Source organism: Heloderma suspectum, chromosome 5 (genome assembly GCF_057233095.1).
Source record: "Heloderma suspectum isolate Gila_16-S chromosome 5, 16-S_ref, whole genome shotgun sequence".
Classification (NCBI taxonomy): Eukaryota; Metazoa; Chordata; class Lepidosauria; order Squamata; family Helodermatidae; genus Heloderma; species Heloderma suspectum.
The window spans coordinates 126,373,063-126,395,287 of record NC_139462.1 but is presented as its reverse complement, the minus strand read 5'-3'; the positions used below and the strand labels follow the sequence as shown (position 1 = coordinate 126,395,287).

The following is a 22,225-nucleotide window of genomic DNA, read 5'->3' as shown; positions in this document are numbered from 1 at the left end:
GCCCAATAGCTTCCCTGCCCAAGCTAGCTGAGGTTGTTTTGGGGATAGTGCTGGAGACCCCCAGGACAATCATTCTGGGGGATTTCAACACCCATGCTGAGGCTGACTTGAGTGGTCTGGTTTGGGACTTCATGGCCTCCTTGGCAACCATGGAGCTGTCTCAATGTGTCATTGGCTCAATGGACAGGAAAAGACATACCTTTAATTTAGTCTTTGCCCCTGGGTGTGAGAGGGGTGATCAGATGGTGGTTGCAGGGGCATCATTAGATGAGGCCACCAGGGCTTGGGCCTCCGATCTTTTGAGCTGTCCTAATTGCCATTTTTTAAAACATTTTCTCATTGACTTTCATCGGAAAACAAAAACAGAAATAACTTTTTTTAGTTTGCATGATAAATATATGGAATTTGGAGACTTGGTAGCCCCCATGGAGCTGATTGAATATGCCAAATTTCAGGCATTTAGGTCCAGTGGCTTTTGTGCTAGTCACAGGTAAAATTTACTTTTACCAAGAAAATCTGTCAAAGTAAAGAGCTGTAATTTTTTTGTGCTTCCACATAAATTCATAGAATTTGGAAATCTGGCAGTCCCCATGGAACTGATAGAACCTGCCCAATTTCATACAGTTAGGTCCAGTGGCTTTTGCGCTAACCATGCGTAAAGTTTCCTTTTCTCAAAGTCTAAAACAAAAAGTAAAAACTGTCAAGCCACCCAGGGGATTAGAGATCCTAATCAGTAGGTGTTTAAGGTGACCATCAGGAAGACGTTGTCTCTAATCTCTGGTGTAGGGTTTTTTTTGAGGTGCAAAAAATCTCTCTCCCCCTACTTTACTGCTCTTACATGCCCACTGTTGGGAGCTTGCCTGCAATGAAATTTTGAAGACGGAGAAGGAAGGGAAGAAAGAGCTCCATGTGAAATACTGGCATTTCACACAGCATCTGACTTTACTGCCCCGAACTGGAACCTTTAGATTCTGCAGAAGTTTAGTAGCTTCAGTACAGCAAAGGATCCAATCAGCCTCCAGAAACTTCTTTCTCCCCCTCCACTTTAATTTCTCCTAAATAGCTGTAGGACTCAAATAATCCCAAAGGGAGGCTTAGGGCTATGTGGCGTCATGATCGAGAAACTGCTGGGGCTTTTCAACAGGTTCTACAGTTTTTAAAAAGCTAGAAAAAGCCCTCAGCCATCTCACCTCATAAGTACGTGCAGTCCTTGCAAACCCTGCACAGCCTCCTAAATTCCTCTGAAGTACTACCTCTCTGAATGGAGCCACTTGGCTTAGGGAATTCTCTCTGCCCCCCACCCCCGCGCACATTTCCAATCGCCATTCTTCTTTTCTTCTTCCCTCTCCTCTCCTCTCCTCTCCTTTATTCACCCAGAGAATATCTTGGGGAATTCTTAAAGAGAATTCTCTTTGGCAGGCAAGAGAAGTTCTGAATTGTATTTGACTTTATACAAGCAGACAAGAGGGTTGGTTTTTCTCCTTCTTCTCACTCAAGCCTTTGAGAAAAGTGGGTTCACAGGGGTGCAGAGAAACAAATCTGGGGGTGTTTTGTCTGTTAGTTGCCATTGTCCAGCAATAGGAAGGGCTGCAGCTCAGTGGCAGAGCACCTGCTTGGCAAGCAGAAGGTCCCGGGTTCAGTCCCCAGCATCTCCAGGTGGGGCTAGGAAAGAACCCTGCCTGAAACTCTGGAGAGCCGCTGCTGCCCATCAGTGTCAACAATTCTGGGCTAGATGGACCCATGTATATGAATTTGCCAGACACTTTGAGGACAAAATCACTTGTCTCTGTAGTGATCTGAATGCCGAGGTTGAGACAGGTCCAATGCACCATCTTATCCAGTTTTGTGGGATCCATTTCTGTTAATGTGGCCTGACTTTGTGGCCAAGACACTTGCAGGGATGTAGGCTACCATGTGCCCTCTCCAACCTTGCCCATTTTGGCTTATTAGGAGTAGCTGGGGAGGTTTGGCTGGGTGGGTCCACGGGGTGGCCAAGTGTCTTACTTTACAGAGGTCAGTCCTCTATTTTGGAGAGCTGGCAGAGGACAGTCCTCTATTTGAAGGTGTCCTCTATGTGATGGGCTGTCCAGTCCAAGTTTGGTTTAAGGGCAAAGAACCATAAGGAGGGAGAGCAGCACGGGCCTTGAAGTTTCCCATCCACAGTTAGCACCTGGGCAGCAGACTGAGCAGGCAGACAGGTCAGTCGACTTGACTATGGTGAGATGTACTGTATTTCCATTTAAATTATAGTTATTATTTCTAAATTTGCACCTATGCATATATATTTGCATATGCAAATGTTATATAAATCAGTCTCCTATTTTTTGGTGATGCAATTCCTCTTTTTGGCAAGGCTTAAGTGGCTACCCTACCACTCCTGAAAAAACTCTTTCTGTACCCAGAGGTTTAGGATAACTATCATCTGGTTACAAATACCCCCTTTTTGGCCAAGGTCCTGGGGGGGGGGGTGGCACAGCTGCAGATCCTCTTGGATGATATGGAGTATCTGGATCCATTCCAGTCTGGGTTCAGGCCTGGTTTTGGGACGGAATCAGCTTAGGTCACCCTGATGGACGTCCTTCATCAGGAGAGAGGCAGGGGAATGTGATCCTGTTTCTTTTCCTTGACCTCTCAGCAGCATTTTTTATACCATCTATTATGGTATCCTGGATCAGCTCTGTGAGGCTGGAGTAGGGGGCACTCTAATGCCGTTCTGTGGTCTCCGCTTCTACCTGCAAGGTCAATTCCAAAGAGTGGCATTGGAGGATTGTCTCTTGGTCCTTTGGCAACTGTGCTGTGGCCTGATCCTGTCACCAATGCTTTTTAATACCTATATGAAGCTGTTGAGTGTGGTCATTAAGGGATTTGGGGTGAGGTGTATGCAGATGACACCCAGCTCTACTTCTTTGTTACATCTAAGTCAGGTGTGGGTGTGCACAATCTGGACTGGTGCCTGGATGTACAGGTGGTCTGGATGAGGGCCAACCAACTGAAATTGAATCCAGGTAAGATGGAAGCTCTGGGAGTAGGCGGTTTCTGAGTCCAGGAGTTGGGTGATTTACCTGTCATGGATGGGGCTGTACTCCCCCACAAGGACAGGTAAGAAGTCTGGGGGTGCTCTTGGATTCACCTCTGCCAGTGGTGGCCCAAGTGGTCTTGGTGGCAAAGAGCACCTATTACCACCTTCAGCTGGTATGATAGCTACAACCATTGCTCAACAGGGATAGCCTGGCCACAGTGATCCATGCATTGGTAACCTCAAGACTGGACTACTGCAATGTGCATTAAGCGGGGCTGAGCTTGAGAGGGGTTTGGAAGCTGCAGCTAGCGCAGACCGTGGTGACTAGATAGCTCAGTGGAACTTCCTACTGTGCACGTATGACCCCTGTCCTGAAAGCTCTGCACTGGCTGCCGATTAGCTGCTGAGCTGTATTCAAAGTGTTACTGCTGGCTTATAAGGCCCTGAACAGCTCTGAGAGTGCTTCTCCCATATAGGCCACCTCAGACTCCATGTTCTTAGGGGGAGGCCTTGCCTACTAGACTTCTGATGTCTACTTGGTCATGGTTCAGAGGGCCTTCTCCATTGCGGCACCCACCGTGTGGAATGGTCTGTCTCCCCACTGAGATAACGAAGGCTCCTACTGGGGAGTGTTTCCATCAACAACTAAAAAGATACCTGTGCCCGGGCATTTTCCTGACTGCTAGCATTGCCAGCTACCCTTGGTTATTTTAATGCACTATTTTATTACTGGGGTACAGTTTTATTGATTGGTTTTATTGTATTTTATCATGATTTTATTTTGTGAACTGCAGTGGTATTTTAAAAAAAGAAAAATGATATAGATATTTTCTGAAATAAAATTAAAATAATTGTGCGCATCACAACTGAATGAGACATGGATGCCTAAAGTGGCCCATGTAAGACCATTAAGTCGGGTCTTATACACGGTCCACTGATAAACCTTCTTTGATTTTGAACTGAGGACTGAAATGAGTTTGTGAGAAACCTGAGGATTTGTTTTCCCTGCCAGCCTAAGCCATGTGGAGCTGTTCTTCCTACTTTTGCTTCAGGGAAGATGAAAACAAGCCATGCGTGACAGGAGGGTTCTAGCTGGTTGCTGCCTCTCCCAGTCCTGGAGCTCCAGACTGCCAGAGGGAAAGGGAGGGGATGGCAGAAACCTATGAACAGCATGGATGCATGCACAACTGGCCTCACTGGCAGGGCAGCTGCAGGCAGGTTTATCACAGGGTGCCTTGGCCATATAATAGTAGTTGTACAAATATTGCCTTGTTTCTCTGTGCTTGTTAGCACAGTGGGTGCAGGATACCTCAGGCTGTACACAGAGCCAGTTAGGTGGTTGGGTTTTTTTTGCCACCTTGAGCAAGGTGGGACATCTTGAGGTCACAGAGAATTATGGGGTATGTTCTCATTTTGTTGGGAAGCCAGCCATGCCAGAAGGCATACAAAAACCCCGTCTTCACATGGCTTGCCATGGCAGGCACTATTTGAACAGTGCTGCTGTAGGCAGTGTATGTGGTTGAGCTACCCCAGAGGAACATGCTGTTGGAAACCCCCATGCCATTGTGTCTACTTTTCCCTAGGCCTGCTCCCTGTGGTTGTGTTAAATTGGACAGGTACTTCCTAAGGACGCACCTTCACTATGAGTTTAAACAGATATAAAACTGATGTCTATCTAAGCATTGCTGCAGCTACCTGGGAATGAGAAATCCCTTGTTCCCATCTACCTCACCCCGAAAGGACTTAATAGCAACAGGCTCTTCCTAAAGGGGTTTTGTCCTCAAGAGTTCTGGAGTGGGCTAGTTGTCCCTGGGGTTCAGATACTTACAAGAAGAAGAAGACATGGGGATGACCAACTGGCTTGGGAAGAGGCACACGGTGGAGTCCAGGAGGGCTGGTGATCCTGCTGCAGTTGAGGATTTCCAAGGTGCAACGGCATGGGGTTGGGCAAGGCTCTACGGCTGCGTCCAACCTCATAAGGGACACCAGTACAATCACCAGGAAGAGATGGGCAACAGGGCCCATACTACAGAGCGGATTCCAGGCCCCGCTCCCCTCTTGCTCATTTGACCCCAGTAGAGGATGTCTTGGAAAATGGCAGCCAACACTGGTGGTGACTCCATGCGGTTACCAAGCAACCACAGCCACATGCCTCCCCATACTGGAGGCTGCACTGGCAAGGCTCTTGGACAAGGCCACCACATCACCACTCCATGTCTGTCTGTGCTTCCCTGATCGTTGACCTTTTCACAGTCAGCCTCTGTGTGTGCACATTCTAAGCATTCCACTTGGTTGTGACATCATTTTAGCATTACTCCTGGCATCATAGAATTGCCATAACCATGGCAACTATGTATGTAAGCCCACATTCATAGCTAAGGGGTTCATGTACTTGAGACACTTGGGCTTAATGTGATACTCCTAATTTTGGGTTGTGACAGACAGTGACCTGGATTGCATAGCTGGATCAGGGGATGGTGGGGGGTGGTTATGTCTTACAGTTGGGGGATCAGACTGGATGGCCTGGTTGTTTGACCTCTCCCAGCTCTGTGACAGTAGTCCAACCTCTTCGGCCATGTTAGCCACTGAGACACATCATCAGAACTTAGTTAAGGCTAGAAACAGCAGGAGGAGAGAGGAGAGCCGTTACCTTTTAAAAAATGCTTACACAATGCCATTTACAGCTGGGCCAATATGGAAATTAAGGCTCACATCTGTTTTAGTGAGATCAAAGTGCTGTCTTTTAATTAAAAAACTTTTTTAAAAAAGTAACAAATGTATTAAAAAAACAGAATAATCTGAAAAAATGACCCCCCCTCCATTAAACATAAGTACGCAATTATAGTTTTCTCTGAGAAGAGTTATACCACTGGTAAGTAGGTGTGTTTTCATAAAATGCTCACCCAAATCGACTGAAAACACTGGAACCAACTTCTGATTTGCTTAGAATGTGCTCAGAATGGGGCAGGCTGCCCTTCCAGAGCATGGAAAAGAAAACTGAATAGCTGTCATTGATGTCCGTTTAAATGTACTACAGTGGACACCAGATGCTATCCTCCATCCATGTTAAAATCAGACAAGGGCTGGATCTACATGGGGCTTTTACGCTGGTCCTACTGTGCCCCAAAGTTGATACAGTCAGGTGACGCGTGCCCTCCTCTGTAGCCAGCACGCTCTTTCTTGCTCTAAAATCCGGTGTTCCTGAAACTGCTTTTCTGACAGATTATCTTGTTGCGATGCCTTCATGGCATTCTTGGGGTCTGTGTGAGCTGAACTGCCCTCGCTGCGGGTGCAACGCTGATTGGCGGAAGGGAAAGTGGTGGGGGTGCGCGCAGGGAGAGCGGAGTCATGTCTACTTGGAAGTAACTTCAGATTGCACTTTGCCAAGCACAGGAGCAGGGGGGTGGGGAGAATTCCCCTGCCTGTCGTTATAATATTTTTTGAGCAGGGAGTGGGGAGGGGAGTGGCGGAGAGCAAGCCTCAGGCCTGCCCTTTTAAAACTACGCATCCCTGCTGGGAAGGAACTCGTCCTCTTTTGCAGTTCACTGCCCGCAGGGGTGGGGGTGGGGGAAAGAGTGGCAGAGAGCACGTCTCAAACAGTGGGAGAGGGAAGGAATGGAAGGAGTTAACCTTCGGCTTCTCCCTACTGGGGTGCTGGTGACTGGAAATGCAGTATCTCCCTATCTGCACACCTTCGAAGATGAAAGGGGTGGTTCTCTCCTTTCTCCCTTTTAATTTTTTGCCTCAAGTAGGGATGGCGGAGAATTCCGCCATGGACTCCAATGAGGCCGGATTCTTAGAATCCAGTCCCCCCCGAGTCCGTGGCGGAACGGACCACCCCACCCCGCCACCCCACGAAGTCTGACCTGGCCAGATCCTACCTGGCACCCCCGGGTCTGGGTTCGTCTGCTGCCCCTGTGCAGATACAAAATGGCGTCCAGCGTAGCGGACGCCATTTGCGCCCTTCCCTTTTGCCATGATAGGCTACGTAAATCTTTACATAGCCTATCACAGCAAAAGGGAAGGGCACAAATGGCGTCCGCTATGCCATTTGCGTGCCTCCCTTTTGCCGTGATAGGCTACGTAAAGATTTATGTAGCCTATCATGACCAAAGGGAGGCACGCAAATGGCGTCCGCTATGCTGGATGCCATTTGCGTCCGTAGACCAGCCGCAGCCAGAAGTCCGGCTGTGGTTGGAGGCTCTGCGGACTTGCCACAGAGTGGAGCCGGCCAGGGAGGATTCCAGGGGGAGGACTGGATCGCCTCCCCCCCCCGGACCTGCCAGCGGATGAAGGTGAGTGGGGTTCGTACACCCCTAGCCTCAAGGATAACCATGCCTACTCAGAAGTAAAACACATTTTTTCAATGAGGCGTATTCCTTAGAAAGTCAGCAGGTTGCTTTTGGGTTCCTGTTGTAAAAGGAAAAAAATCTCCATACAGCACTGTAGTTTTACACTCATTCCTGCAATGCCTTTCCCTCCCCCCCCCCATTCTCAGGTAGGCAGAGCTTTATTCATTTTATTTTATTTTATTGATTTATTGCATTTATATCCGACCTTTTTTCCTCTTGCAAGGAACCCAAGGGGGCTTACATTCTCCTCCTCCTCCTCTCCATTTTATCCTCACAACAACAACCTTGTGCGGTAGGTTGGTCTGAGAGTCTGTGACTGGCCCGAAGTCACCCAGCGAGCTTCCATGGCTGAGCGGGGACTAGAACCCGGATCTCCTGGTTCCCAGTGCAGCACTCTCGCCACTACACCACGCTGGCTCATTTTAAGAGCTGATGGCCCCCAAATGACCCCTAGTCCCACTAGGCCCAATATCATCATCATCATCATCATCATCGCTGCTGCTCAGTCATGCACAATATCGCTTTTCTGGAGGAGTGCTATTGTGCACCTTTGCATTATTTCACCCGGGCTTAGGGGCATCGGAGCCACTGGAGGGAGGGAGAGGGGTGGGAGGAGGTTGTTTGCATGTCTATTCGGAAGTAACTCCTCCACTGCACCCAAGCAAAGGGGGGAAAGCCTGTTGATTCAAAGCTATGGGGGGGGGAAGGATGTGAGGGGAAGTGTTCGCTAAACGTGCTTACTTGGAAGTAAGTCATGCATATCCATTGCATTTGACTGAGCAGGGAAAGGAGAACCGGGATGGAGGCAAGCCTCCACTCATTCACTGCCCCGAACCCATGCCATTCATGACGCCGTTGTACTCGCCCACTCAGCCCCAAACTAATGTGGCTTCAGGTGCCATTTGCCCAGTGCAAGCAGTTCTGCGTTGCTTTACTGGCTACCATGTGCGGTTGGAGAAGCAAACCCGAATGGATGACACTCCAGATTAAACTGGAAACAGATCATGAAGCGTTTCCATGTGGACGGGGCCACAGTCCCCTCTTCTACAGGCATGGGAATGACAATTTGGTTACCTGGGAAGAGAAAGGAGGGCTTGTTGGTCACTCTGCACAGTCTGGGTTGCTCAAGGTCCACACACAGAACAGTTTCAGCAACCCCAATCTCTGTGTGGGTGTTCTACACCCGTGTTGATTCCCTGCCCCAGAGGGTCCCCTCCCACACCCATGCCACGATCCCGCTCCATGCCCCTCTCACCAGCTGCCCTCTCTCCTGCCTATTCACAAGGAACTCTGGGATTGTTCGTTCCTGAGAAAACATGTCACAGAGGGAAATCCACATCTCGCCTCTCAAATGACAAGCCCTAGTTTAACAGCACAAGGGCACTCCTTTGTGTTCTAGAGAAGGTCAGCACCTCTGCTTGGTCTGCTCTAACTCTGCTTCTGATTGGCTCCAGCAAATCTCACAAGATCTGGACAATAGGTACATTGATACAGATACATTTCCATAAATATCCTCAAGCATGATCTCAGCCTCAGTTTTTTTCTCACAGTAGTTGGGGTTGTAGCCTCAGCATCTCATACTTGGCCCCAGTCCCAAAGTGGGCCATTCTAGATCAGGCTTACATGCGGGCAAGGAAGAGCTTAGTTCTTTTTGTATAGAGATCATATTTCCCTTGCTCCCCTTCTGCACCACATGCAACTATAAAGGAATTGGATCTGACAGGAGCTGCCCCATTGTCACCATCAGTGGCCAGCCAGATGCCCCCAAGAAGCTCAAGCAGAGCACGTTGATGACAGCTATCCCTGTTTATTTGCCTTCAGCATGTATCTCTCAGTGATATTTTGCCTCTGCACATGGTAGCTCCATTCTAATGGCTAATAGCTTATGTCTAAACTTTTAAAAATATTGGGATGGCCACAGACTTAACCAAACTTAGGAGTAGGCCCACTGAAATCAATGCTCTTAAGTTTGTCATGACTAACTTAAGTCTTGTAAATTTCAATGGATCTACTCCAAGTATGACTGAGTCTGGATCCAGCCCGTTATTTATGCTAGCAGCCTTCTTGGCATTCTTGGAAAATGAATGTCGAAAGTTAAGTTAGTCATTGCATTTAATAGCACTTGCTTTTGTTCTGAACTGTCAGGCACAGGGGGCATCAAGAGGGAGGCCTGTGGCTCAGACACTGGCTCCCTGGGCCTCCAGGGCTGCTGGTAAGGGGAGAAAACAACAGAACAATTTTAGCTGAGAATTTGCCACAGCAGCCCACAATCCCCCTGACCTGGGAAATCACATGATGCTGGCAGGCCAATCCGTCTGGTGCTTCTGAGGGATATAAAGACCTCCTGACTTCCCTCAGTATGGAGGATTTGTTACTGGCAAGAGGTCACCTGGTCCTCTTTTGCAATACCGCAGTCTGGTTTCCAGCACACTTGCTTCAAAGTACCTGCCTTTCCTTTCTTGAACCTGACAAGAACTCAGCATTAAACAATTCCATTAGGTTACCTAAAATTCTCTCTATTCACTCCCTCCAAAGCAACTTGAAGCAGTGTAAATTCATTAAATAATGTCTCACATTTTGTATATTGGTTCCCTCTTTCTTTTGGGATCCTATTTAAAATTGCCAATGCCTCCATTCTCTTCCTTCCCATTTGTCTGTGTTTTGCTGTTTCTCTTCATGCTGTCTTCACTCTTCTGGTATCTTAATCTCCAGAAACACAAAATGGCATCCACTGTTCCCTGGCTCTCAGTTGCTTGTTCTCTTCACACTAAACGTTGTGAGTGGCCATGAGAAACTCTGAAAGACAGAAGCCCAACAGAAGAACAGATTGATTCAAGATAAACTGGCGTGCCAGTCAGTTGTCAAAAATCTTTGAACCAATGATCAATCCTAACAGTTTGATTGTCTGGAGAATGCTATAACTTGGGCCTGAGAATCTAAAGAACTATCTAAAGCCAAAATGCTTCGCCAAATCTTGTCTACACTGCAGTTTGTTGTGCGGCGACAAGGTGCTGGCTCAGCAGGTTTGTACCAGTGTGGTGTTGTGGACACAGTGTCAGGTTTGGAGTAGGAAGGCCTGTGTTCAAATCCCCATTCAGCCATGTAACTCAGTGGGTGACTCAGATGTCATTCACCATCTCTTAGCTTAGCCTCCCTTCCAGGATGTTGTGAGGGTTAAAGGAGAAGGGCAGAAATCATGAGAACTACCTGGAGTTCTTTGGATGAAGTGCAGAATAAAAATATTTAAGCACTTTTCTATTCCACCTGTCCATCTAACAGATGTCCAAGGCACCTAACAATATAAATAAACAACATGTAAGACAATCAACACAATAAAATGCTCAATTAATACAGTTTAAAAAACCAGGCAGGATGGGAATATTAAAACCAAATCGGACTAACCTGATAAATAAAAAGTCTGCTGGAATAAATAAGTCTTAAGAAGACAGCAAAAGTGCATTCCCACCACATGTACCTCAGACGAGGATGGGACATGCAAAAGAGCTTTCTTGGCTGACCTCAGGGGGCAGCAGGTCCATCCAGGGTATCCTGATCCCAAACCATTTAGGGGTTTAAAGGTAATAACCAACACCCTGAACTGAGTCTGGAAATGGGTCAGTACCAGACCACCTAGCACAATAGAGAAGTCACATGTTCCAGAGGATTAGCCCTGGTCAAATCTCTAAGCCATTTTTAACCAGCTGCAGCTTCTAAATGATTTTCAGTTGAGGGCAGCCCACTCCACACAGAGTGTGCTATGGCAGCCCAAAGGCATAAGGCATGTGTTAGCATGTGGGGTTTGCCTAAAAAGCAATATATATTAAAAACTTAAGGCACAACCCTAGGAAGACAGTCTCCAGCCTCCGAACTTGGAGGCAGCTGACTATCTGCAGGGCAGCTGAAGCACAGAGAGGATCCTTGCCTCCGTTCTCCGGCTCCCCTGCATTTTCAGCTAGACCCACAATTTTTTAGCCAGGGATGTTGGAGCAGGGTGGGGGGAGGCTGTGTGGTGCATAGGAAGCCTTGCAAAGAGGCTCCCGCGGTCTCCTCCCCTCCCTGTCCCTGGGACCGCCCCCTTTTACCTTCTCCACATTCCGTTCCCAAATGTGGAAAAGTTGCTGGCACAGAAAGAACCACGACAGCTATGAGGGGTTGGGAGAGCGGGAGGGAAGCGTGGTTTCTGGGAACCGAGCTCGGTCCTCAGAAACCAAAAAATCCTATGGCTCTCCAGACAGTGTCTACTGGCCACATAATTGCTCTAGTAAATATATACATCATAGCCAGATAGGCTTTCTTTAAGAATGGGCACCATTGGCACACCAGACAAGCTGGGCAAAGGCATTACTTCACAGCCCCAGGTCTAACAACATAATTGGATCAAGGATTAACTCCAAACTGTGATCTTGATTCTTTGGGGGGGGGGGGTGCAAACCCATCCAAGCAACAATCCTATTCCTGATCAGCATTCTTAATATCTACATAATAAATTGTAACACCATTTTTATGTTTCCCTGCCAATTTAATTTTAACACCCATCCATCTTCCCACCCCATGTTAACCTTGGCTGGAGGCTACATGAAGCTCAGCCACACCAACCTAGGGATAGCGGAGAATTTCTCCATGAATCTCCGGGAGGCCGAATGCCAACGCATTCGGCCCCCCGAAATTGGTGGTGAAATTCTCCGCCACTCCCCCGGGATGGGACTTACCTCCTTCGAATGTCCCTCTCGGCAGCAGGTCCCGGCGGCGTTTCGTAAGCGTTTCGGCGGAGGCGGGGGCGGTAGCTAGATTTTCAAAGTCAGCCGTGATAGGCTACGTAAATCTTTACGTAGCCTATCACGGGTGACTTTGGGGGAAAAAAAAAAGTGCGTACGCAAATGGTGGCACCCATGGGCGCCGCCATTTGCGTTCCTTATTTGGGCAGGGGTAGTCTACGTAAAGATTTACGTAGACTACGGCGAAAATAAGGGCAACGCAAATAGCGTTGCCCTTATTTTCGCCGTAGTCTATGTAAATCTTTACGTAGACTACCCCTGCCCAAATAAGGAATGCAAATGGTGGCGCCCATGGGCGCCGCCATTTGCATACGCACTTTCCCCCCCTTTTTTTTCAAAGTCACCCGTGATAGGCTACGTAAAGATTTACGTAGCCTATCATGGCTGACTTTGAAAATCTAGCTGTGATAGGCTACGTAAATCGTTACGTAGCCTATCACGTGTGTGTGTGTGTTTTTTACCTTACTTTTTTTATTTCATGGCCGGGGAGACGGGGCGCTCCCCCCTGGCCTGAATTTCGGCGGCGAGGGATGGGGCACCTCCCCCCCGCCAAGAACTTCGGGGGGAGAACCGAAGCGCCTTCCCTCCACCGCGAAGCAAGCTGCGGGACCAGGTAAGGGACTTTCGTCCATCCTTACACCAACCCCTCTGGTGCAAATTCCATACTGGGGAATGGTTAATTCTCAGACACATAGATATTTTGAATTCTGGCTTCTGGGCATAGTCTTTACTTTTCCTCTTCACTCTTGTCCTCTCCAAAACCAGATATATTCTGAAGCTGATTCAACAGAGAGTCCGGGTTCGGACGATCAGCAGTGGAAACAACACAGCGTCCGTTGTTTCCCCTTCCCCTGCGTGACTGGGATGACTCTGGGCCGATCTACATTGTGCCTGCCATTGCAATGAATTTGGTGTCCCGTCGGGTTAAATGCTCTTGCATTTGTTGTTGTTCAGTCGTTCAGTCGTGTCCGACTCTTCGTGACCCCATGGACCATAGCATGCCAGGCCTTCCTGTCCTCCGCTTTCTCCCGGAGTGTGCTCAAATCCATATTCATTGCAGCTCTTGCATTAAAACGTGATTACTCACACTCACCCATTTTCCCCGTTGCAGTGCTTCATCGAATGTGCGAGCTCGGTTCACACTCAAGCGCTGTGCTGTTTTCCTGCTGTTTTCCTGCATGCGCTTGTCTGATCTCGGATGCTAAGCGTGGTCAGCCCCGGTCAGTAATTGGATGGACGACCGCCTGGGAATCAGGCTTCCTGCATTGAGCAGGGGGTTGTTCTATCCCTTCAAATGAGACTAAGTTTTACCCCCTCCTATCCCCCACTCAGGAGGTTTTTTTTTTTAATTAAGGCGTTATCCTTGCAGAATCAAGGCTTCTCCAGGTTTTTTTTTTTTCTAATTCAGGCATGATCTTCGAAGCCTGGAAGTTGTGAAGCTTCACAGCTTCAAAGCTTCAAAGATCATGCCTCAATTAGGAAAAAAAACATCGCGGAGAAGCCCCGATTCTGCAAGGATAACGCCTGAATTTTTTTAAAAAAACATCTGGAGCGGGTGATAGAAGGGGGTAAACCTTAGTCTCATTTGAGGGGATACAACAACCCCCTGCTCAATGCAGGAAGCCTGATTCCCAGGCTATCGCCCATCCAACTACTGACCGGGGCAGACCCTGCTTAGCATCCGAGATCAGACAAGCGCGCACAGGTTCTCTCTTCTCTGGGGTGGGGCAGGGTACAGAAGCTGAGCTTCAAATTAATCCTGTTTAGAACCATGTAGGATGGAAACCACCACCCCACCGCTCCCCCGCCCAAATCTTCCTGTTTTCTTCCTCAGGTGAATACAAAGTGGATAAGGGATCTGAACTATCCATACTAAATTTTGTTATGGAACTTCCTTCCAGCCAATTTTTAAAAATAAAACAAAACTTTCAACTGTTTGATAGTCTAACTTTTTTTGCTTTACACAAACATCATTTAGAAGTCATGCTTAGGTCAATGGGTGTGTTTGTGTCTGTGAGTGAATGAATGAGAGGACCCTTTCCTTGTGTTTCACTGGCAAGGTAAGAATTGCTGCAGCAGAGCTCTTTCCCATGCCACTGGGCTGGGATAAAAGGATGGGGTAATGCATATGACCCATGCTAGTCATTCACACCACTCTCAGCATTGTGTGTGTGTGTGTGTCCTGATTCTGCGGGTGCACTGCGCAAATACAAAATCTAGTTTTTAATTCAACATCCTGAGACAATTTGCAAAAAACAGGTTTCTAGTCCTCAAGGCTGTGAAGATAGGCTTGAAAGTGTGTAGGCAGTACTAGCTGAAATTTCTGAAGTGGAGGAATGCTGAACATATGGTTAATAAAGTCGATTAAATTTTCTACAGAAGATCTTGGCTAACGTTAACAGATTTTCAAAATCAGAAAAAATAATTGCAGGAGATTTAAATTGGAATCTGCAGGGGGCAATACCAATGGGCAATATGAAACGAAGAACTGTGTTAAAGCAGGACAGAAGAGTATCCCAGTATATAGAGATTTTGGAAAAAAATATGATATTTACGATGCTTGGATCGAAATAAACTCTAATGACTATACTCATACATATTTTTCAGAAGTTTATAAAAGTTTCAGTAGGTTGGATACAATTTTAATGACAGACACTTTTTTACAAAGGCTTAAAAACATGGAAATTGGACAAATAAAAGTAATAGACCATGCCCCAATTAAAATGTATGTAGAGAGAGATCAAGAAATCGAAAGGGATTATATATGGAGACTGACTCCCATATTATTAACTAAGGAAGATATTAAAGCTAGGATAAAAAGGAATATAGAAAGATATTTTGAAGAAAAGAAAATGGGAAACAACAGAAACAATTACATGGGAAGCGGGTAAGGCAACAATAAAAGAGCTAAGTTTAATAAAGAAAAAGGAGAAGGAGACACTGGATTAAGAAATTAGCATATTAATGGAGCAGTACAAGTACACTGGTCAGACTAGAATCAGAAAAGAAATGGAAAAATTGAAGAAAGAAAGAGAGGTATTAGAAATAAATAAAAGAATGACAGACATGTTATATGTCAAGCAAAGGTATTATGAGCTTACAGGAAAAAGCTCAAAATTGTTGGCAAACAGAGTCCAGAAAAAGAGAATTAGGAATGGAATTTTAGCTTTGAATAAAAAAGAAAGAATTAAAACATATGATCAAAAGGAAATGGGGAAATTATTACAAAGTCATTATAAAGATCTTTATGAAAGGAAACAGAAATAAAGCAGATTCAGGAATATCAAGACAAAATAAAAATACCCCCACTAAAAGAAAGAACAGAAACAGTTATTAGAAGCTGAGATGGGAGAACAGGAGATTAAAGAAGCTATAAAATAATTAAAAATAATAAATCACTAGGCCGAGATGGGTTTATGGGTGAATTTTATAGAGCATTTGTGGATGTGTTGGTGCCACAGCTAAAGAAATTATATTGGGAAATACAAGAGGGGGCCCCACTCCTGAAAACATGGACACAAGCGATAATAACACTGATACCCAAATTAAACAAAGATAAATGTAACCTAGACTCCTACAGACCAATATCTCTACTGTGAGGATTATAAGATATTTACTAAAATATGGGCAAAATGCCTGAAAGAAGTTATTAATGACTGTATAGGTTCAGATCAATATGTGTGTGTTTTTTTAAAGATTTATTGCAGATCCAATTAGGAAATATTTGTAAGACAAGAAAGATCCCAGTTGTAATAATGATACTTGATCTTTACAAGGCATTCAATATAGTTTATCCAAAATTTATATTAAGTCTGCTAAATAAGTATAATATGGGGAATAAGTTTAAACATGTAATAGAGGCGACATAAATACAAACAACAGCAAAAATAAGGTACAATAGATTAGAGACAGAAGAAATAAGGCTTAATTCAGGAACAAGGCAGGGGTGCCCCCTTTCACCACTTTTGTTTACAATGGTAATTGAGTTTCTGGCTGACAGAATAAGGGGAAATAAAGACATTAAAGGGATATTCACAGGCGAGAGAGAATTTAAACTAAACCTATATGTGGACAACATTTCATTTACATTAGGAAATTCAGAAAAGGGAATAAAGGAATTTATAAGAGAATTAACATAATTTCAACAGGTGGCAGGACAAGGTAAATACAAAGAAATCTGATTTGATGTGCCTGGATATAGGACCACAGGAACAAACAGAAATTTCAAAAATGACAGATATTCCCTTAGTAACAAAAGCATTTAGATATTTAGGAGTCCCTAAAAGACAGAAGAATGTGCTGAAACTAAATTATGGGAAGCTATGGAAGGAAATAAAGAATGACATAGCCAGATCGGAAAAGATAAATTTAGCACTTTCTGAAAGGATTATGACTATAAAAATGATGGTATTACCAAAATTTACTTATCTTTTTAATGTGCTTCCAAACAAAAATCAATTTAAAAGGTTTAAAACATGGCAAAACAGCATAGGAAGTTTTATTTATAAGACTAAAAGGCCACAGACAGCAAAGGTGTACAGATACAGATCTATGCAAGAAGGAAGATGGGGTATGCCACACTGAGGGTGCAATCCTATGCATGTAGGCAGAGAAAAGGCCCACAACTCCCAGCATGCCCCAGCCAGCAATGCTGGCTGGGGCATGCTGGAGGTTGTAGACCTTTTCTCTGTCTAGAAATGCATAGGATTGCACCCTTAAAAACTTATTATGATGTGCACCAATTAAGACATATGTTAACAATAATGAAGGAAGGGGTGAGGGTAAATTGGATAGAAATAAAAGGGAACTGATGGGATTAAAGGAAGAGGAATTACAAAATATGTTTTATATTAAAAAGTATATAAAACAACAAATAAGAAATACTGGAAGTACAATAAGAGGATTATTAAAAATATGGAACTTCACGAAAGAGAAACTAATGCCAGGGGTTTCTCCATTAATACCAATTTGGGTGCACCCAGAGTTTGATATAAAAGGAAAAGCAGTGGGGAAAAATAAATGGAAAGAAATAAGAGTGAGCCAAATTCGAAATTTTTATGAATAGCAGAATCCTATAACATAAGAATTATGGAATAATCGTGTACAAAGTATGGGAATGTCATGGTTAATATGGATGCAAGTCAGTAAATTTATAAGAATTAGAAGGATAAGAAGGCAAAATACAAGAGATTTAACAGGATGGGGAAAATTTGTAGATAATTATCAGTTAGGACAAAAAGGGTATAGTAACCTAAATATATAAAATTTTGATAAAGCAGGAGATAGGGGGAAATGTAACAATAAAGCAGATATGCGAAAGAGATATTGATGAGGAGATAGAGGAAGAAGACTGGAAGCAAATTTTAGATAGAATTACCTTTCAAGCAATATCCACCAAAATAAAAGAAGGTGGATTAAAGTTGGTTCAGAAGTGGTATTTGACACCAGTGAAGCTAGCAAAAATGAATAAGAATCTATCATCTTTGTGTTGGAGAGGATGTGGAATTAACGGTACTCAAATACACATGTGGTGGGAATGTAGGAGGGTTAGAAAATTCTGGGACAAGATTTTTCAAGAAATAGAAAGAATTACTGTTCAAGAGATTTGTAAAACACCAGAATTAGCTTTATTGAAAATGTTTGTAAAACAAAATAGAGAGATTAGAGAAAAAAATTAATTGGTTTCTTGTTGACAGCTGCGAGGCAATTAATTGCAAGTAATTTTCCAATTACTTGCAATTAATTGCCTCGCAGCTGTCAACAAGACCAGTCCAGATGCTAACAATATGCAGAAAAAGAAAATCTGGGACATAGCAATAAATGAAAAGTTAACACAGAAACTAAATGTCCACAGAGAAAAGAGACACTTTCAAGAAGGACTGGCAAAAATATATAGACTGTATGAAAAAAGAGTTAAATGGAACAACCTTGGTGGAAGCCTATAGAAATCTATGGGATTCATGAAAATAAGATGACAATAAAGGAATGGAACAGGATGAATTAGGGCACAGTCCTGTCAGACCCGGAGGCGACCGCGTATCCAATGCAGGGCAGGAAAAGCATGGAGGGGATTGTCCCCTCTGCGCTTCAGCCACCCTGCATTTACAGCTAGACAGCCGATTTTGGCTGTCTAGCCATGGGACTTTGGAGCGCGAGAAGCAGCAGCTGGACAACATGTAGGATGTGTTGTACTGGCGTTTCCTGCCCCGACACGCCCCCAGGAACACCCCCGCTTTTGCTGCTCCGCGCTCCTCTTCCGAGTGCAGAGCATGGGGCTGTTCTGCGCTGCCTATGAGGCAGCATGGGAGGAGGCGGAGGTCGGTGCTCAGGGAACCAACCTCAGAGCGCGGGCTCTGAGGTTGGTTCCTGGAAACCGACCTCTCTTATGGCCATCTAGCCACTGACTAGCAGCCATATGATTGTGCCCTTAATATATTATCCTGGAACAGAAATAGAAAATAAAGAAAGAAGAAGAATCCTGAAACTGCTTTTGCTGGGGGGAGGGATTGGGGAGGGATTTTGAATTAATAAGAATGTGCGGAGGGGGGGTTGTGCATGCATAATTTCTTTTGGAAAAAATAAATATTTTTAAAAACCTACATGTGATGCGATGGTTCTGTGATTGGAACTCCCAACATCTTTTTACTTTACAAAAAACAGCCATGCAAGTCCCTACTAGTAATGCACCAGTGGCACAGGAGCATACACGCACACCCCAATTCAAATGTGCGTATCGGAGCCCTCCAGCTCTTTTTGTAAACAAAAAGTTGTCAGGAATGCAAATCACAGAACCCCTCACTTCCCTTGTAGTCTGACCGTTATATTTGAAGGTTGGGTTTTCGATCAACTCAATGTAACTTGGAATGTTAAGCCACCATGAGTACCCGCTGACATGGTGCAAATTATGAAGAGAAAGTTTTTATCCTTTTGGTAGCAACATAAACATTGCCTTGCTGAATCAGTTCATGAGTACATTTCGTTCAGCATTCTGTTTCCAGCCATAGCTAGCCAGATGCCACTGGAAGCCCACAAGCAGAGCACAAAGGCAGAAACTATCCTTGCCTGGTATTCAGAGCTATACTGCTCTTGAACATGATGGCTCCATTTAGCTATCATTACTTCTACCTCTTGATAGACCCGCCCCCTATGAACAGGTCTAATCGTTCCTTAAAACTGTCTGAAGTAGTGGCAATCACATGTTGTGGTAGTGAATTCCATAAATTAGTAAGAGTGGGGCCGCATCTACGCGGGGGATTTACTCCAGTTCTACTGTGCCTTAGTGGCAGATGATATCCCCTCCACTCTGCATCCAGCACATTTTTTCTTGCTGTGCAAAACTCATTTCTGCAAAGCCCTTCTGTGCTGGATTTTCTGCTTACTGCTACTTGCCTGTGTTTGGGGACTCGGTGTGTCATAAGCTAGCACTGCTACTCCAGGGGGAGTAGCTTCAGCCCTGCAAGGATGTCAGCTAAGGGTGGACCAGACAGGAATGAACGAAGTTAACCCTTCCTGTCCACCCTCATAGAATCATAGAATAGTAGGGTTCGAAAGGGCCTACAAGACCACCGAGTCCAACCCCCTGCTCAATGCAGGAATCTAAGTCAAAGCATCCCTGACAGATGGCTGTCCAGCTTCATCTTGAATGCCTCCAGAGTGAGAGAGCCCACCACCTCCCTAGGTCATTAGTTCCATTGTCATATTGTTCTAACAGTCAGGAAGTTTTTCCTGATGTTCAGCCAGAATCTGGCTTCCTGTAACTTGAGCCCATTATTCCATGTCCTGCACTCTGGGATGATCGAGAAGAGATCCTGGCCTTCCTCTCTGTGACAACCTTTCAAGTACTTGAAGAGCGCTCTCCTATCTCCCCTCAGTCTTCTCTTTTCCAGGCTAAACATGCCCAGTTCTTTCAGTCTCTCTCATAGGGCTTTGTTTACAGTCCCCTGATAATCTTCGTTGCCCTCCTCTGAACCTGTCAGGAAACTGAGCCAATAGAACCCCAGAGCAGTTCTGATTCTGAGGAGGAACAGCAATACGTGGGAGAGGAGCTCGCTCATCTCTCACAAGCACAGCAGCTGGCAGAGATTCCTCCTGCCAGCATTCCTGGGATAGATAGTGACCCTGGCAGTGAGAGAGTGCTGGAGGGGGGCTTGCTGGATGCTCGGTGCAGACACAGGGAGTGACAACAGATGGAGGACGCAGAAAGGAGGCGTAGCGCTCATTTGGCGCGCAAACAACGGTCACGTCCTGAGGACCCAAGGGAAAGAGGGAGGATCTCTCCCTAGCCCATAAGTTCAGGGTCTTTCTGTGATTCTCCTTCAGACGGGGACCAACTGCCTAACCTGGAGCTTAGGCTACTCTGCTATCTTTCCCCAGTGCTGTTCCTTGCTTTGTCACTAGTGATTAGTATTCTGAAAGAGTCATAAAGTAATAAAGGAATAAAGTCTCAGAAAGAATTCCTCATTGTCTGTGTCCTGAGTTGGCTATTGGTGGGGACTGCAAGAGGCAGCTAGGGCGCTCCTGACAGAACCCTCTCCAGTTTGTCTGCATCCTTCTTCAAGTGCGGTACCCAGAACTGGACACAGTACTCCAGATGAGGCCTAACCAGTGCTGAATAGAGGGGAACTAGTGCTTCACAGGATTTGGAAGCTATATTTCTATTAATGCAGCCCAAAATAGCATTTGCCTTTTTTGCAGCCACATCACATTGTTGGCTCATATTCAGCTTGTGATCGACAACAATTCCAAGATTCCTCTCGCCTGTAGTCTTGTTGAGCCACGTATCCCCCCCCCATCTTGTAACTGTGCAATTGTTTTCTTTTTTCTAGGTGCAGAACTTAGCATTTATCCCTATTAAATTTCATTCTGTTGTTTTCTGCTCAGCACTCCAGCCTATCAAGATCACTTTGAATTCTGTTTCTGTCTTCCAGGGTATTAGCTATCCTGCCCATTTTTGTGTCATATGCACATTTGATCAGCATTCCCTGCACCTCCTTATCCAAGTCATTAATAAAAATGTTGAAGAGCACTGGGCCCCAGACTGAGCCCTGTGGTACCCTGCTTATTACCAATCCCCAGTTTGAGCAGATCTCATTGATAAGCACTCTTTTGAGTCCGATTCTGTAGCCAACAGTGGATCCACCAGATCATTGTTTCATCTAGCCCACTTTGGGCTAGTTTGCTCATCAGGATATCATGGGGCACTTTGTCGAAAGCTTTGCTGAAGTCGAGGTATATTATGTCCACAGCATTCCCACAGTCCACAAGGGAGGTTACCTGATCAAAAAATGAGATCAGATTCGTCTGGCAGGATTTGTTATTGACAAATCCATGTTGGCTTCGAGTAATCGCTGCATTGTTTTCGAGGTGCTATCCACCTGCATGCATCTGGAATGAAGGGGTAAAAATTTCCAGCTCTGAGGGCTTGACTTCCAAGTGCAACTGCAGCACTTTCCTCTCACTCACTGTTATTCTCCCTGCCTCATGCTCCACAGAAATTGCATAGGTTTTTAAAAAGAGGGTTTGTACATTTTTGCATAATAACAAAGGAGGAGCCCTGCTGGATAAGAACAAGGATCTATCTAGTCTAGTCTTCCCCAAGCTGGTGCCCTCCAGATGCTTTGGACATCAACTCCCATCAGCCCCAGCTAGCATGGCCAATAGTCAGGAATGCTGCAAGTTGTAGTTCAAACCATCTGGAGGGCATCCGGTTGGGGAAGGCTGGGCTAAACCAGCAGTTTGTTTCCAGCAGTGACCAGCCAAGCATCTCATGCAAGTCTACAAGCTGGACATGAAGGCAGCAGCTCTACCCGGTTTGCCCCCAGTATCTGGTATTTCACGGTACACTGTCTATAGACTTGGAGGTTCCACTTAGCTATCATGGCCACTGATAGAACCATCCTCCCTGAATGTTTAGCCATAAGCTAATGGCTATCACTAGGCCTTGGGATATGGTGTGAAAAGCCAGAGTGGAGAGCTCTTCTCTGCCTTCACATGATGCAGTTAAAATGCAACTGTCTTCGGGTGTCATGCTTTCACTTGCAGCATTCTGTATTTGCAGTCATATAACTTCCACACAGGCT

The 22,225-nt window shown here is 45.4% G+C and overlaps 1 protein-coding gene across 1 annotated transcript in view; it reads right to left on the bottom strand.

Moving 5' to 3' along the window:
• Window positions 1-5,044, bottom strand: part of LOC146344393 (leucine-rich repeat-containing protein 37A2-like) — a 50,430-nt gene extending 45,386 nt beyond the window's left edge. The window contains exon 1 of the mRNA XM_084860370.1: window positions 4,848-5,044. Within this exon, the coding sequence (XP_084716496.1) occupies window positions 4,848-5,044 (197 nt within the window). The remainder of the gene's footprint in view (window positions 1-4,847) is intronic.
• Window positions 5,045-22,225: the final 17,181 nt, after the last annotated feature.